General features: G+C 40.3%; 2 protein-coding genes across 3 annotated transcripts in view; both read left to right on the top strand.

Moving 5' to 3' along the window:
• Nucleotides 1-2,831, top strand: part of spmip4 (sperm microtubule inner protein 4) — a 37,278-nt gene extending 34,447 nt beyond the window's left edge. Inside the window, exon 10 of the mRNA XM_078428262.1 lies at nt 730-2,831. Coding sequence (XP_078284388.1) covers nt 730-1,635 — 906 coding nt within the window. The 3' untranslated portion in view covers nt 1,636-2,831. The remainder of the gene's footprint in view (nt 1-729) is intronic.
• A 4,411-nt stretch (nt 2,832-7,242) lies between these two features.
• On the top strand, nt 7,243-13,609 carry LOC144605245 (cytochrome c, testis-specific). Of its 2 annotated transcripts, none has more exons than XM_078420343.1 (3): nt 7,243-7,383; nt 10,320-10,500; nt 13,251-13,609. In XM_078420343.1, the coding sequence occupies exons 2-3, from the start codon at nt 10,332-10,334 to the stop codon at nt 13,397-13,399; spliced, it is 318 nt and encodes a 105-aa protein (XP_078276469.1). In that variant the 5' UTR covers nt 7,243-7,383; nt 10,320-10,331; the 3' UTR covers nt 13,400-13,609. The 2 variants fall into 2 exon arrangements, with proteins under 2 accessions (XP_078276469.1, XP_078276476.1); XM_078420350.1 differs by lacking the exon at nt 7,243-7,383 and adding an exon at nt 7,410-7,557.
• The last annotated feature ends 1,638 nt before the right edge of the window (nt 13,610-15,247 follow it).

Here is a 15,247-nt window from a genome sequence, read left to right as displayed (position 1 = left end):
GAACGTGGTGAAAAGTTAAGATGATCCCCTCTGCCTGCACATGATCCATACCCTTTCATTCCCAACATATCAATGCATCAATCTAAAAGTCTATTAGATGCCACTATTATATCTGCCACCACCACTACTGCTGGCAGTGCGTTCCAGGTACCCATCACTCTCTACATGAAAATATTTGCCGCACACATCTCCTTTAAACTTTACTCCTCTCACTTTAAAACTATGCCTTCTGGTATTTTTCAAACCTCACCGTCTACCCTATCTATGCCTCTCATAATTTTATATACTTCAATCAGGACTCCCCTCAACCTCTGACATTCCTGAGAAAACAATCTAAGTTTGTCCAACCACTCATTATAGCTAATAGCCTCTAATCCAGCCACAATTCTGGCAAACTTCCCAGTGACCAATTCATTGTTGATCATGTGCATTTTAATCTTCTGGATCAGCCTGCCAAAAGGGACTTTATAAAATGTCTTGCTAAAATCCACACAGACTACATCCCCCTTATCCTCCTTGATCACCTTTGTCACCTCATCAATAAAACTCAATCGTCCATAAGACATGACCTGCTCCATACAACACTATGTTGGTTGTTCCTAATTAACTAATTTTCTTTCAAATGTGAGTAACTAGCCCATTCTCATCCAAATGTTAGTAAATGTAGTTGGTATGTGGTAGACAAGGAATTATTTTTTCGGATTTGATTTGTTTCAAATTTTTCAACAGAAAGAACAATCTCGTCCAACTTTGATGCCTAATCCACCCCTCCGTCCCATGAAGAAAAAGGATAGTGTTAAAGAAGGTGCTGCAGATGATGAATTTGACTACCAGTGTGTTGACATCTCTCCAGCTCCGGAGAATATACCAGCATATGAATGGGCTGATGTGAAATCACAGCCACTGATATGTGAAGCTGATTCAGTGCCTCCAAATGTTGAGACAATTGCAAATGCTAATGAAGCAGTGAATTGGAAAAATATACTTTGCCGAACAACCACCCCCCCACCAAATATTTATTGCCCTTATTCAGACCTTCATATGTTAAGGTACAAAGTTGAACAAAAAAGGAATTATGAGAAACCATCTGCATTTTATCAACATCAGAAAGAAAGGATCATGGATTGTTGGGCAACTCCAATTACAATTGGCAGCGAAGAATTTGCCCAACTGGCAGAAAGACCAAATTCAGTAGAAAATGACATCAGGTATGCAGATTTACCTCAGAGCAAGTTGTTAGATTATACAACAAAAGAAAATCATTTTTCATTGAACAAACCACCTTCAGCAAATGATGCTGATGACTGCGAAGAAGAGGTACAATGTTTAAATAGGGGCATTCTTGCAACTCGTGATTTACAGCCAACATCCTGTCCTACGGAAAATGTGGAACTTTATAGAATACTACAACATCCACCCCCAGTTGAATGGGGTAAAATGATGATTTGTGATGACCCCAAGCTTCGGATCTCAAAACTGAAGTTCCCATTTCCATTTAATAAGACACTAGAGCATAAAAAATTACATGAGATAGTTCCAGAAAAACCAGTGGATTATCGGGAAAACATATATTCAGGGAGAAAACACACATTCTTTGGTTTAAATTCTTCTTATTTTCACGATGGAATGCTTTAGCCATCTTTTCAAAATCTTCAAAATCATTAAAGATAACAATGATTTGTCAAAGTCCTTTCGACTTTACCGCACTTTATATCTTAGCTGATATAATAATGTCAGAATGCCAGTTGTTGGGAGTTTAAAAAAAAAGATAGAAGCAGGAGTCAGCTGTTCTGCTCAATAAGATGATAGCTAATCATTTATCACATTTGCTGCATTGGTCTCAGATGTCTTGATATCCTTTAATCCCCCCCAAACCTGTCAATGATTGAGCATACCTTTTGGGTAAAGATTACAAAGATTCACCACCCAATGGGTAAAGTAAATTGTTCTCATCTTTTGTCCTGAATGACTACACTTATTAGAGAATGTGATCTCTGGTTAAAGATACTCCAATGAGGGGAATCATCAATTCCGTATTAACCTTGTCAGGGCTTTAAGAACCATGTAAAACTCAGTTTGATCATCTCTCATTTTTGGAATAACCTATTTGAGAATGAATCCTGTCTTCATCTCATTTGAATAATCTGGCATTTTGGGAAGTAACCCACTACACTTGCTCTATTGTGAGTAAATCCTACCTTAGAGAGAGAGGGAGGCCAGATCTGTCCACAATATTTCAGCTGCAGTCTTATGAGGTCTATATAAGATTAAAGCAAAATGTCTCTACTCTTGTACTCAAAGCCATATGCAATGTGAAGGCCTGCTGAAAATGTTGTTGTGCTTGGGCATCCAGAAATTCTGATAACAATGGCTTTATGATTCAGTATCTATGGATGTCTGAAGTTCATGGACTTCACACAGTAACATCAATCCCCAAGCTCTCACCATAACCTCAGTGGGAGATTGGATGATCTCACAGTAAAAGAGTAAATATTTATTTGTAATGAATTACACTTTGTTCCAGGGGTTCTGTAAGCTGCACAGATATACTTTTGTTGAAATTCTAGGTTGTTTTATACTTATTGCATCCATGACTCAAATGTAAGTATTCATTGCATCTTTGCGTGATAACGTGCGAAAAAATGTTATGGAACTCTCGCATGAACATGTTAGAGATTTTGTGTCACCACTTCACCTGCTTCAAACTTAGAGAGGAATGTGTGACAGACTGTATGGATTTGAAATACCAAACCGCCTCCTTTACATCAAGGAGAAATCTGAAATATTAAAGCTTAAATTCACATTTCAAACACGAGTTGTAACTTGTATGTCGGGCAAATTCAATTTACAGAATATTATCAGCAAAACAAGCTTATACCTATTTTGAAATTGTTTGGTAGAGAGACATGGTTCGGAGGTTGAATTTTGCAATGGCTGCTATTATCTAAAATTGTCTTGTCTAATTGATTAAAAACAATTTGTAAAATTCCATCAGCAGAATTCCAAATTTTATTTTTTGCTTGGTGAGTCTCGAGTTCCACACAATTGTTTTAATTGTGGTATTGATTTTTATAATCTAATGCCTAAAATCTAAATCAGCGATGAAAAGGAGACAAGGAGACATACACTGGAATTTAGAAGGATGAGAGGAGATCATATCGTTAGAGGCAGGAAACATGTTCCCAATGTTGGGGGAGTCCAGAACAAGGGGCCACAGTTTAAGAATAAGGGGTAGGCCATTTAGAACTGAGATGAGGAAAAACATTTTCAGTCAGAGAGTTGTGAATCTGTGGAATTCTCTGCCTCAGAAGGCAGTGGAGGCCAATTCTCTGAATGCATTCAAGAGAGAGCTAGGTAGAGCTCTTAAGGATAGCGGAGTCAGGGGGTATGGGGAGAAGGCAGGAACGGGGTACTGATTGAGAATGATCAGCCATGATCACATTGAATGGCGGTACTGGCTCGAAGGGCCGAATGGCCTCCTCCTGCACCTATTGTCTATTGTCTAAAAGGGTATCAGATAAGGAAAGAGGAGCAGGGCAAGATTTTTTCACACAGTTGTGGGTGTCTGCAACAGGCTCTCAGGGGAGGTGGGAGAAGCAGATACGGCAGCGACATTTAAGAAGCATTTATGCAGATACATACATTGGCAGGGGATGGAGGGATAACGACCATGTGCATGCAGATGGGATTAGTTAAGTTGGTATAATGGTCAGTGCGAACATGATCGGCTGAAGGCCCTTTCCTGCGCTGCACTGCTCTGTGATTAAGTCTGTACACAGGAAGTACAGTAAAGCTGTGCTTGGTTGGTCCCTTTTTTAAAGAGTTTTTTTTTAGGCACAATGGTTATATGGCATCTGAGCAAAGCATTAAAATATCAGTAGTCCTTCATTAAAACTGAACATATCATAACTAACACAACTAGCAGACTAAAGACACTTAACAAAAATCAAAATGAACTTTATTCAGGATAAAAAATATGTACAAAACAAGAACTCTGCAAAATTCCTCCAACATTCTCCGTGGCTGCACAGACATTTGCTAACATTCCAATTGGTAGTGTTCCCAAAAACTCTAATTATACCCGGCCCCCTAGGTGATTGATATCTCTTCCCACTTTTGAGAGGCATCAACACACCCTCCTCCCCCTCCCCCCCCCCCCCCCCCCAACCCCAACAGTTTCATCCCAGCTGTTATCAGGCTCCTGAATGCAATTAGAGAGCAGTCCTGAACTACTCTCTACATCATTGGTTACCCTCGGACTATCTTTGATCGGACATTACTGGCTTTGTCTTGCACTAAATGTTATTCCGTTATCATGTATCTCTACACTGTGCATGGCTTCATTGTAATCATTTATTGTCTTTCCGCTGACTGGTTAGCCCACAACAAAAGCTTTTCAATAAACTAAACTAAAGTGTAGCAGCGGAAGGACGCTTGGCTGGTCCCTGCAATCCCCTCCTCTGAGGAAGGATATCGACCCGAAACATTACTTATTCCTTCTCTCCAGAGATGTTGCCTGACCCACTGAGTCACTGCAGCGTTTTACGTCCATTTTCAGTATTAACCAGCATCTGCAGTTCCTTCCTACACATACCCCATCTCCCGGCATCTCTTCCCCCTGGTCGCTACTCTCCACATCAAAGATACTACAGCAGCAAAATGGACCATTCCGTCGAAATCGTGTATGCTGAAGTGCGGTACGCAAAGGAGCGGAACGGCCGCCATTTTAGTAGGCAAAACCGGCCGTTCGCTATGCCTTTCGCAGTATAATCAATGTTGTGGGGGAACAGTATGTGTGATGATTCCATTAAAATGCAGAAAATATCTCATCTATCAACTCACATTATTTTGTTATTTTTATTTTAAAATGTTTTCCCCCTACTTAATTTCTCTGATTTTATTATTTCTTACTGTTTCTGCCCATTTCCCTCCCATCCTTCCTCCCCAGCCCCCTCTTTTGTGGTTTCCTTTGTATTGCTCAAACACACACTCTGCACAAATTTAACTTATATATATACATATGAATGTGTGTGCGTGTGTGTGTTTGTGCGTGAGAAGCAAGATAGAGGTAAATAGATCTCAAAGTTCCTTCTCATGGATCAGAAGCAACTTTGATGTAAAGCAACGCTCTATTTCTCTCTTCATCTTATTTTTTACATGATGTACATAAATCATATATATATAGTTTATTTCTCGTGATTTCCTCTAATTATTTGTTTGGCAACTTTTTTCTTTCAATCTCTCATATAATCAGTCATGCACACACTTCTCAGCACATGGTTCTCCCCATCATGATCACTGTACTCTCACATACATTTCATTAGGGCTTCCCCATACACATTCGCAATCAGTGGCATCAAACTTATTTCCAGAAATCCTAATATTGTGAATAAAGTAACTATGAACACATATCAAGATATTTTTTCATTCTTTTCATTCTATATTAGTGTAATAAAATGTGATGCATACATAACTAAACTGATACAGAAGTGCTAGCTTTAGACATTAATGTACATTACTACCATAGTTTAGTTTTGAATTTAACATATAATTGAGGGGGTCAGTGCAATATAGTGCTAATCCTCACTTTTGTGAAAAATGAGTTACATGCATTTACACGATCCTTACCCACTACCCTACAACCTGTAAAAATTTCATATTTAAATTCAACCGATAAGTTGGTCAAATAACATAGGCACCTTCTTGTTTTTTTTGTGATTTATGGATTTTTCAAATGTGAATATCTCATAACGACAAATTTGTGGGTGAGCAGTATATTGCACCAACCGCCTTCAATTTTACATAATTCAAAAATGAACTTCACAGACAAGGTTAACACTTTTTATTTCTATCATTCATGGTAGATTTACATAATTTTGTGTGCGAGATATACAGGGTTGCAGTTTCGCATATCAGTTAACCAATGAAAAGATCAGATCCTGATTTATACCAGCTCTTCACTTTCTCTCCCTTGTCTGAAGAAGGGTCCCAACCTGAAACATCACCCATCCTTTTTCTCCAGAGATGCTGCCTGACCCAGTGATTTACGCCACCACTGTGTCTATTTGAATTGGATTCATACTTCTGTACCACGTCAGGCAGCATTGGTCATTTTAGTGGCTGTCAAGTGTTTTTAACTAATCAATTCATCAATTCAAATTTTCTTGGCTCCAAGTATAAAGTTAAATGTCTTTTCAATTATATTGTGGATACAGTAGAGATTTACAACGGCGAAACCAAGCATTAACCAAACTGATCTCCCGGTGGCCGAGCGCTTCAACTCCCCCACCCATTCCCTGTCTGACCTTTCTGTCATGGGCCTCCTCCAATGCCATAGTGAGGCCCACCGGAAATTGGAAGAACAGCACCTCATATTTCGCCTGGGCAGTTTGCAGCCCAGTGGTATGAACATCGACTTCTCCATCTTTAGATAGTTCCTCTGTCCCTCCCTTCCAAGTTCTCCCTCTATCTTCCTGTCTCCACCTATATCCTTCCTTTGTCCCGCCCCCCTGACATCAGTCTGAAGAAGGGTCTCGACCCGAAACGTCACCCATTCCTTTTCTCCCGAGATGCTGCCTGACCTGCTGAGTTACTCCAGCATTTTGTGAATAAATCGTGGATACAGTAGAGTTCTATTGTTTGCAAATGCCTAATCTCTGCTTCAATGATGTTTTAAAACAAAACAAAAAGAGATACAGCTCGTGGAGTGAATGGATGACGTTTCGGGTCGAGACCCTTCTTCAGACTCATTAAATATGTTCAATTGGCCTGATACAGAGTGGATTTCTAGTGCAAATATTCAATCAGTAACATCCAAAGTTTAAAGATCACGAAGCAGCAACTCTTCAAGAAATAGTTATAAATGTCAAGTTAACTTATTCAAGAAGTTGAACATGAATAATTGTTTGCAAACATTTAAGAAATCGCAGAGTCAGTCTAGCACACAGAATCTGCTTCCTAAAATGCCCCCCTAATTTACCCATGGCCTATTGCGGTTTTTAGGGCGGAGTGATCGATCTTGCTCCTCTAGTATCTTTGTGCCTGCATCTCTTCCCCTGCGTCGCTACTCTCCACATTGCGACAGTGTAGCGTGCGGCGTCAGGCTGCGCGCGGCGCTCTGGTCGGATCAGCCAGAGGGAGAGGGCGAGGGCGCGGGCTGGACGTCATCGTCGGCGGTGATTGACGGGGAACTGGTCCAATCGAAGAGAGGGGGTGTCTGTCCCGTCCAATGGCGAGAGCGGGATGAGGGCTGCGTGACGTCACGCGGCGTGACGTCACGTTCCGGGACACCTTGTAGCGGAGTTTCGGATTCGTGAGGCTGCTGCCCGGTGCGGCGTGGACGACCTTGAGCTTAGTGAGGACGGGAGACGGTCGTGAGCGGCGGTAAGTGGCAGTAAAGTGCGGGAAGATTGCAGCGTCGCTGCCTGGGTCCCGGAAAACTGGGTTTTATCGCCCGGCAACGCTGCTGGGCGTCTGGTCCACCTGAATCTCTTACTTCTGTTCTCAGCGCCTCGTCCTGTCACGATTCTTTGCTAACTTGATTTTTACCTGAATTTTGTAAGTGAAAACTGATTAACTGGAACGTGGGTAACGGGTTATTGGCTACGTTTATTGATGACGATCTGGATATTGACTTTATGCATTATCATTTTTTAAGATTGAATTAAAGGCGAATGCTTCCTGCTTTCGGTTGAATCTTGCGACGGGGAAATGAAGGACGGGGCCAGGAAAGTGTAACTAGCATCTCCTAAACTAAGCCCTGCCATTTATTAATCTGCAGTAGGAAAGCATTGAATTAATACATGGAGGGTCGTGGTAGGATCTTTAACACAACCACGAAACAAGTATAATGCTTCGGCCTGGTTATTCAATCTTGTTCTTGCGAAATTTCGGTTTCGCAATTGGTCTTTGAGTTTGTCCGGAAGCTGAGATTGCTGAGGACATCGCCACTCTTTCCATCCTTTTTGGATGTGTTCTACGGCGTCTCGGTTCGTTCATTCCATTACGATTTCTATTTGAACATGTTTAGACTTTGAAATCTTCCAACACTCGGATGTTGACCTATGTTATGTTTTAGAATGACCTTCGGTTTGACCTTGGCTGGTTTGAACCTAAAACTGATGTGTTGAATTTAAAAAGTTAAAATTATATTAAGCCCTCATTAATTTAAATGATAATTACTTCTAGTGCTGAATAAATGTGTACTTTAGACATCGACCTTGTCATTGAAACCAACCTTGTTGGAGTTGTAAACGATCCTGTAACTAACCTCAGGACCTGAATCCTTCTCAGCCTGCCTGAAATTCTTCGCACCATTCCATCTTTCTCCTTTCTCCAGACCCATGCAGGTCAGGAGGTGATCTCTGCCCCCAAGGCTCTCCTGATGTGAGGGCTTATCCTCACCAGGTTTCCCTGTCTGTCTGTAACCACAGTTGTGTGCACTTTTCCAGCTACATTGATTCAAAGATTCCTATCCTTGTTCTCCTCTGCCCAGAAAATCTAACTTTGCCCTTTGTATTTACTTGTTGCTCCTTGGCAATATCACAAAATATATTGGGTTCCATGTCTACGGTGATGGTGTTCAAGCTCTGGTTGATCCTCTTGTCCAACATTGCATACTAGATGAACAGAAATTTCCTTCCAACTGAATTTGGGAAGACGTAACATTGAGTCCTTGCTACAAGTTCTGTTTTAAGCCAGAGGCTTGGTCCTCTCTCTTGGCTGCTGTATTCTTTGGAGGTCAGAGGAAGTAGGGATGATCCTATTGGAACATGCTAGATCTTAAGAAGGCATGACAGGGTAGGTGCCAAGATGTTTCCCATAGTGGAAGAATCTTTTCTTTTTTAGAAATACAGCGCAGAAACAGGCCCACCGGGTCCACGCTGCCCAGCGATCCCCGCACACTAACACTATCCTACACCCACTAGGAACAGTTTTTACATTTGCCCTGCCAATTAACCTACATACCTGTACGTCTTTGGAGTGTGGGAGGAAACCGAAGATCTCGGAGAAAACCCACGCAGGTCACGGGGAGAACGTACAAACTCCGTACAGACGGCGCCCGTAGTCAGGATCGAACCTGAGTCTCCGGCGCCATTCGCTGTAAGGCAGCAACTCTACCGCTGCGCCACCATGCCGCCCTTCATCTTGAATGAAGGAACCCATATAAATATTTAAAACTGAGGTACGGAAATTTCTTTTCAGGGTGAATTTCAGGAGTTGATTTGGAAGGTTCATGTATCTGATTTTCCTAGACTCTGAGACCTCAGTGCCCTTGCTACACACATAAGTATGCAGAACCATATGAGCAGTAGTTTATCCAATCCTTCAAGACTGCCCTGTCATTCAATGTGATCGTGGATAAATTGCATAAAGGCTTGGCTCTTCTGTGTCATTTCCCTAGCTCCATATTCACTGATCTTTCAATAGCTAATCTCCTCCCCTTTAAATGCCTCCATGGTAGTGAATTCCTGAGCTTCCCATGTATCTGTTTTAAATGTTTAAAGAGGGCCAAAGTTCGACACAGTATTCCAGATGTACTCCTCATCAACTTTATTTCTAAACTTCAACCCTCTTGTGATAAAGGCCAATTTGACTTTTGAACTGCTTGTGTACCTGCTAACTTATGTTTCAAGCGCAGGAACAAATTCTCTACACCTGCAGTTATTTGCTGTATGAACATATCGCTTTCAATTTCCTTCTACTGAAATATACGGGCTTACTCTTTACAATATTAAACTCCATTTGCTGAGTTTTTGCCTACTCAACCCCTTATCTTGCAGTAGAGTGCAAATATCCATTTGTGGCAAAGAGTTCAAATTGCAGCATGCTCTCCCACCTGTTATCAGCACAACACTTGGAGGCTTGATTATCTCAACGTTCTCCTGGCCATGTACTAATTTTCGACCCTCCATAAACTTCAGGTTGTTCAGAACACCATAGTTCTATATTTTCATTAATCCCCATCACTGATTTTACAATGTGTGTTCATCTTTTTACTTCCCTCAATTGTTTTGCCTTCTCATTTTGAAGTGAACTGAACAGGGGAGTTTTCTGCTTTGCTTTCTTTCATTCTGCGATCTTGTAATTGGTTAGTGTAGTTTAATAATTATGACGGATTTTGTGAACCAGTGGAAAATTTGTGGATTGAGATTGATCAGCTGAAAAATATGAAAGAACGGTTGTAGTGACTTAAGTTTTATGCGTGTTTGTGAATCTAGAACATTTAATGTTTGTTTTCAAAATGAAAATAGCTGATTTTTTAAAAAATCAGAAACAAGCAGAGATTTAGTTGATAACATACTTTTCCCCTTCTTTAGAAACTGAACAGAATGGGTGATATAGAGAAGGGCAAGAAGGTCTTCGTTCAGAAGTGTGCACAATGTCACACTGTTGAATGTGGAGGCAAGCACAAGACTGGGCCAAACCTCCATGGGTTGTTTGGACGCAAGACTGGCCAGGCTGAAGGATATTCTTACACGGTGGCAAACAAAAATAAAGGTGGGTTTTGTATGCCTGTGGTTTCCTTTCTGAAATATCAACTTTTAACCAGCTAGGTAAACTGAGGCAGATTAAGACCATGCACTTCACTTTTGAATTATCCAAAAGTATAAAATGTCAATTTTGGGATGAGATTACTCACTCTAATTGAGTCTTGAAAACAGTCAAATCCACAAACAAAAAACAGTTATAACATTTATTATCTTGGTGATCTTGTAAAACAGATATCTAGATTGTTTGGAAAATGGAGATTAAGTCTGATGTACCATTGTTGTTCTGGAATTATTGCTAATCAACATTTATGGTCCTAAAAATGAATGAGAAAATAGGTGTTTGAATTAATAATTGATGGCAAACCTGAAGATTGCAGCAATTGAAACTTGATTAGGCAACCACTAACTGATTAGCTTTCTGTTGTGTTTTTAAGCTTACAAATGTTCAGCAGCAGCAGCTGGAAATACAATTCTGCAAATGTTAGCATATTTCTCAAACTCTTGTTTACTGAAAACTCTTAACTGTTCTACAACCGGATATTTTGTAGTCGGCAAAAATATCTCCTGTGGGAGATTTTATTTTGTAGCGACCCATGATATGAACAATTTGGCTTATTTTGGGTTGCAAGGTCTTTTGGGGGCACAACTTTTAAACCTACCTGAAACAAGATCTAGTCACTTAATTTGAATCTATCCAATGTTTGGGTGCATGGCAGTCTGACAGTGAAGAAGGGCGGCACGGTAGCGCAGCGGTAGAGTTGCTGCTTTACAGCGAATGCAGCGCCGGAGACTCAGGTTCGATCCTGACTACGGGTGCTGCACTGTAAGGAGTTTGTACGTTCTCCCCGTGACCTGCGTGGGTTTTCTCCGAGATCTTCGGTTTCCTCCCACACTCCAAAGACGTACAGGTATGTAGGTTAATTGGCTGGGTAAAATGTAAAAATTGTCCCTAGTGGGTGTAGGATAGTGTTAATGTACGGGGATCGCTGGGCGGCACGGACTTGGAGGGCCGAAAAGGCCTGTTTCCGGCTGTATATATATGATATGATGATAAGACTTTCTGTGGTAGCCAATTTATACATTGCAAATTGATTCATCTAGCTTTGAGATAAGATGCCTTGATAATGATCTATTAGATTTCCCTGGTTGTTCAAATTGTTAATTGTTTACAACTTTATGTAATATACTTTAGTATGATGTATCATCACACAGTATATATATATATATATATATATGTGTAAATACAATTCTACACCTGTCGGGTCATGCGTGATTTTGGGCTTGTAAGTTACATGCACTTTATATTGATTTTGAATAAAGCTTCACATATTGACAATAAAACTGAATAGCTTTTAAATACTAATGACTTAAAATCTCTTAAACTGTTGGACAAATAACTTGATTTTTTTTTTTGCCAACTTCTACTTCCCAATCAGTGATGGTTCATATCTCACCTAAGAAGTGCCAAATGACAAAACATTAACATGCAGAAACCAGCCTGAACTATGATTACATCCACAAAGATATAATGACCAATTGAGTTTTAGTAGTGCTGTGCCCTTGCATGGCTCGTTAGATGCCATTCTGTTTTGGACATGTCTAATTTATTTTTGAGATACAGAGTGGAAACAGGCCCTTCGGCCCACTGAGTCCGCACCAACCAGTGATCCACATACACTAGCACTATTCTACATACTAGGGACCATTTACAATTTTTACTGGTTAATTATCCTATGAACCTGTAGGTCTTTGGAGTGTGGGAGGAAACTGGATAACCCGGAAAAAACCCAATGCTAGCATAGCAGTCTCACCAAATAATAAATTATGAATGTTGCAAAGACCAAACCTGCTGGTTTTGGACTGACTGAAGGGTTTTACGGTGGATGGACAAACACTCAACTTTTACTGAGAGTCTAGAAAATGCCTGTGCAAGGCTGCTGTTACAAATGATCTACACTAGCCTTTTACAACCTTTCTGAAGTGGACCATTGTGTCTGTTTTGGCTATATGTAGGGGTAATCCATCTAGTTTTTCTCATGACTGCAACTTTAACTTCAGGTGCCTATTTAGCTCTTTAAATTGCAGTTGAATTTAGCTCTGTTATTACGCCTGAGAATAGTTACCAGAACTTGACTGGTATATACTCAGGTTATACTCTCAATGTTTTTTTGTACCTGTCCGAATCTCTATTCTGCGGAGACAGTCCCAGTTTCTTCTACATGACGGAAATTTAAAGAATTTGGCCATTAATGCTCCCATGAGGAGACCCAGGTTTTCCGGGGTTCTTCTGCTCCGCATGAAGATTTGTAACTGATTTCCATGTGCTTGTTGAAAATAGTTGGTGATACCTTCATAATTTGTCCCTCTGTAGCCTTTGAGTTCAAGTGTAAAGAATGAAGGGATGATTTTAGATTGTGAAGGAAATTATTGAGATGTGGAATACCCACTAGAAATTAGAGGATTTATATTTAAATATATTGAACAATCCAAAAGTATATAATGTACTGTGTAGGAAGGGACTGCAGATGGCAGTTTATATCGGTTAGATACAAAACACTCGGAGTAACTCGGAGGTCATTCAACCTCTAAACCTCCTATTTAGGGCTATTTTAACCAAATAAAATTGCATTGTCTCTAATCACCTGATAAAATTGGCTGTGTGTGATGATTTGAGGCTTTTAAAATCATTTTCAGATGGTTTTGAGTGGGAATTTCATCTACTGATTTGAAGATGGTGACTGTTCTATTTCTGCACAGGTATTACCTGGAGTGAGGATACACTCCGAATTTACCTGGAGAATCCGAAGAAATATATCCCAGGAACAAAAATGATCTTTGCTGGTCTCAAGAAGAAGGGCGAACGTGAAGACGTGATAGCTTACCTCAAATCATCCACAGCCAATTAACTTGCAGCCACAGCATCTGCTGCCTTATTTATTGATGACTAGATCTGTCTCCTGATTGATCAACCTGGCAGAGGTGTTGCAGTCAATTTTTTAACCATGTTCTGTACACGGTATTCTCTACCACCCTGTAACACTGCTGTTCAGTTTTTAAATTGTAAATCACTGGTAATCCATTATGTTACGACAATAAAAGGGAAAATCAATCATGAACATTTTTTTTTCTTTGTGGCAGTGTCACTTGTGGTATAAATTGGTCAACTGTTGTGGATGGGTCAAATAGCAAAAACACTCACTGGGTTCTTGTTTCCTGTTGATTGAGTTCCCAGCTAATGCTATTGAGTAAATATCAACCACGATGTAAATTGCAGGTTACTTCTACCAAACCATTTGCAAAACCTGGCAACACCAATTACTCACTTATTTGGGGAGTTAGAGACAATTTAATGAGATGTTGGAAAGGAAAATGGTGACCTTTTGCAAATTAAAATGTGAGAAATTACTCTTGTCGCTATCTTTTAACGTAGGTTTTTTGGTTACCCGATCTGAAAAATGTTACGGTGGATATAATAAGATGACACTTGAATATATGTACAGGAAGGAACTGCGCATGCTGGTTTATACAGAAGATAGACATGACAGTGCTGGAGTAACTCATAACTCAGTGGGTCAGGCAGCACCTCGGTAGAAAAATAGTGGGTGACGTTTCATGTTGAAACCCTTATTTGGACTGAAAATGGGGGGGGGGAGGAAGGGGCTTGGGAAGAAGTGATAACGAAGGGATACAGGGGGACTAGGGTGGGGAGGTGGGGCGAGAAGGAATGCAAGGTTACTTGAAATTGGGGAAATCAGCCTTCGCACCACTGGGTTGTAAGTTGCCCAAAAGAAATACTGTTGTTCACTCACTTACAGTGGAGCAAGTCCAGGATAGAAAGGTAAGAATGGGAAGGGGAGTTAAAATATTTGGCAAGCGGGAGATCGTGTAGGCCAAGGCCGACTGAATGTAAGTGTTCAGCAAAGTGTTGATCATACTTGGTTTAAAACGTTTTTGTAGTTAAACTAGATTTATTAAAACAATTTAAATTATACCTCCAAATACAGATTAAAGCAATATTTTGAGTAGTTTTGGTGCCATTTGTTATACTTCATATGTACATAATATTCTTAATCTAAAATTAACTTATTTTAACATGGTCTTTTGCATCTGCTTGTACTTCACTGGTCTGTCTATGGGCATCACATGCAATATTGTACCTCTGACTTCAATGCATGGCTGGTGAGTGGAATAACATTGGTAGCTGGATATCTATTTGACTAGAAATATTCCCTGGTAGAATATGGTCATAGGCCATATGTGATAGGAGCAGAATTAGACCATTCAGCCCATCATTCAATTATGTCTGATCTACTAACTCCATTCTCCTGCCTTCTCCCCATAACCCCTGACACCTGTACTAATCAAGAATCTATCTCTGCCTTAAAAATATCCGTTGAAGGCCTCCACAGCCTTCTGTGGCAAAGAATTCCACAAATTCACCACCCTCTGACTAAGGAAATTCCTTCATCTCCTTCCTAAAGGAACGTCCTTTAATTCTGAGGATCCACATATCCTCATGTGGATAGGATGTTTCCACTAGACTCTCCCACTAGTGGAAACATACTCCACAACCATTCTATCCAAGCCTTTCACTATTTGGTACGTTTCAATGAAGTCCCCCCCATTCTTCTAAACATATATGGTACTTGAAGTGATTTTATAAATGCCCATGTCATGAAAGGAATAAAGTGTTCATTTTTCTGCAGCTCTTTCATTTCAACAGACATGCAGATAAGATAGACAACAGATGGAAG

The sequence above is a fragment of the Rhinoraja longicauda genome, chromosome 2, assembly GCF_053455715.1.
Source record: "Rhinoraja longicauda isolate Sanriku21f chromosome 2, sRhiLon1.1, whole genome shotgun sequence".
In the NCBI taxonomy this organism is placed as follows: Eukaryota; Metazoa; Chordata; class Chondrichthyes; order Rajiformes; family Arhynchobatidae; genus Rhinoraja; species Rhinoraja longicauda.
Note: the sequence above shows the minus strand (reverse complement) of the source record. Positions and strands in the feature narration are given on the sequence as shown.

Coding starts and splice junctions, on each gene's coding strand:
- LOC144605245 (XM_078420343.1), top strand. CDS start 10,332: ATGGGTGATATAGAGAAGGGCAAGAAGGTCTTCGTTCAGAAGTGTGCA. Junction 10,501..13,250: donor GGTGGCAAACAAAAATAAAG/GTGGGTTTTGTA, acceptor ATTTCTGCACAG/GTATTACCTGGAGTGAGGAT.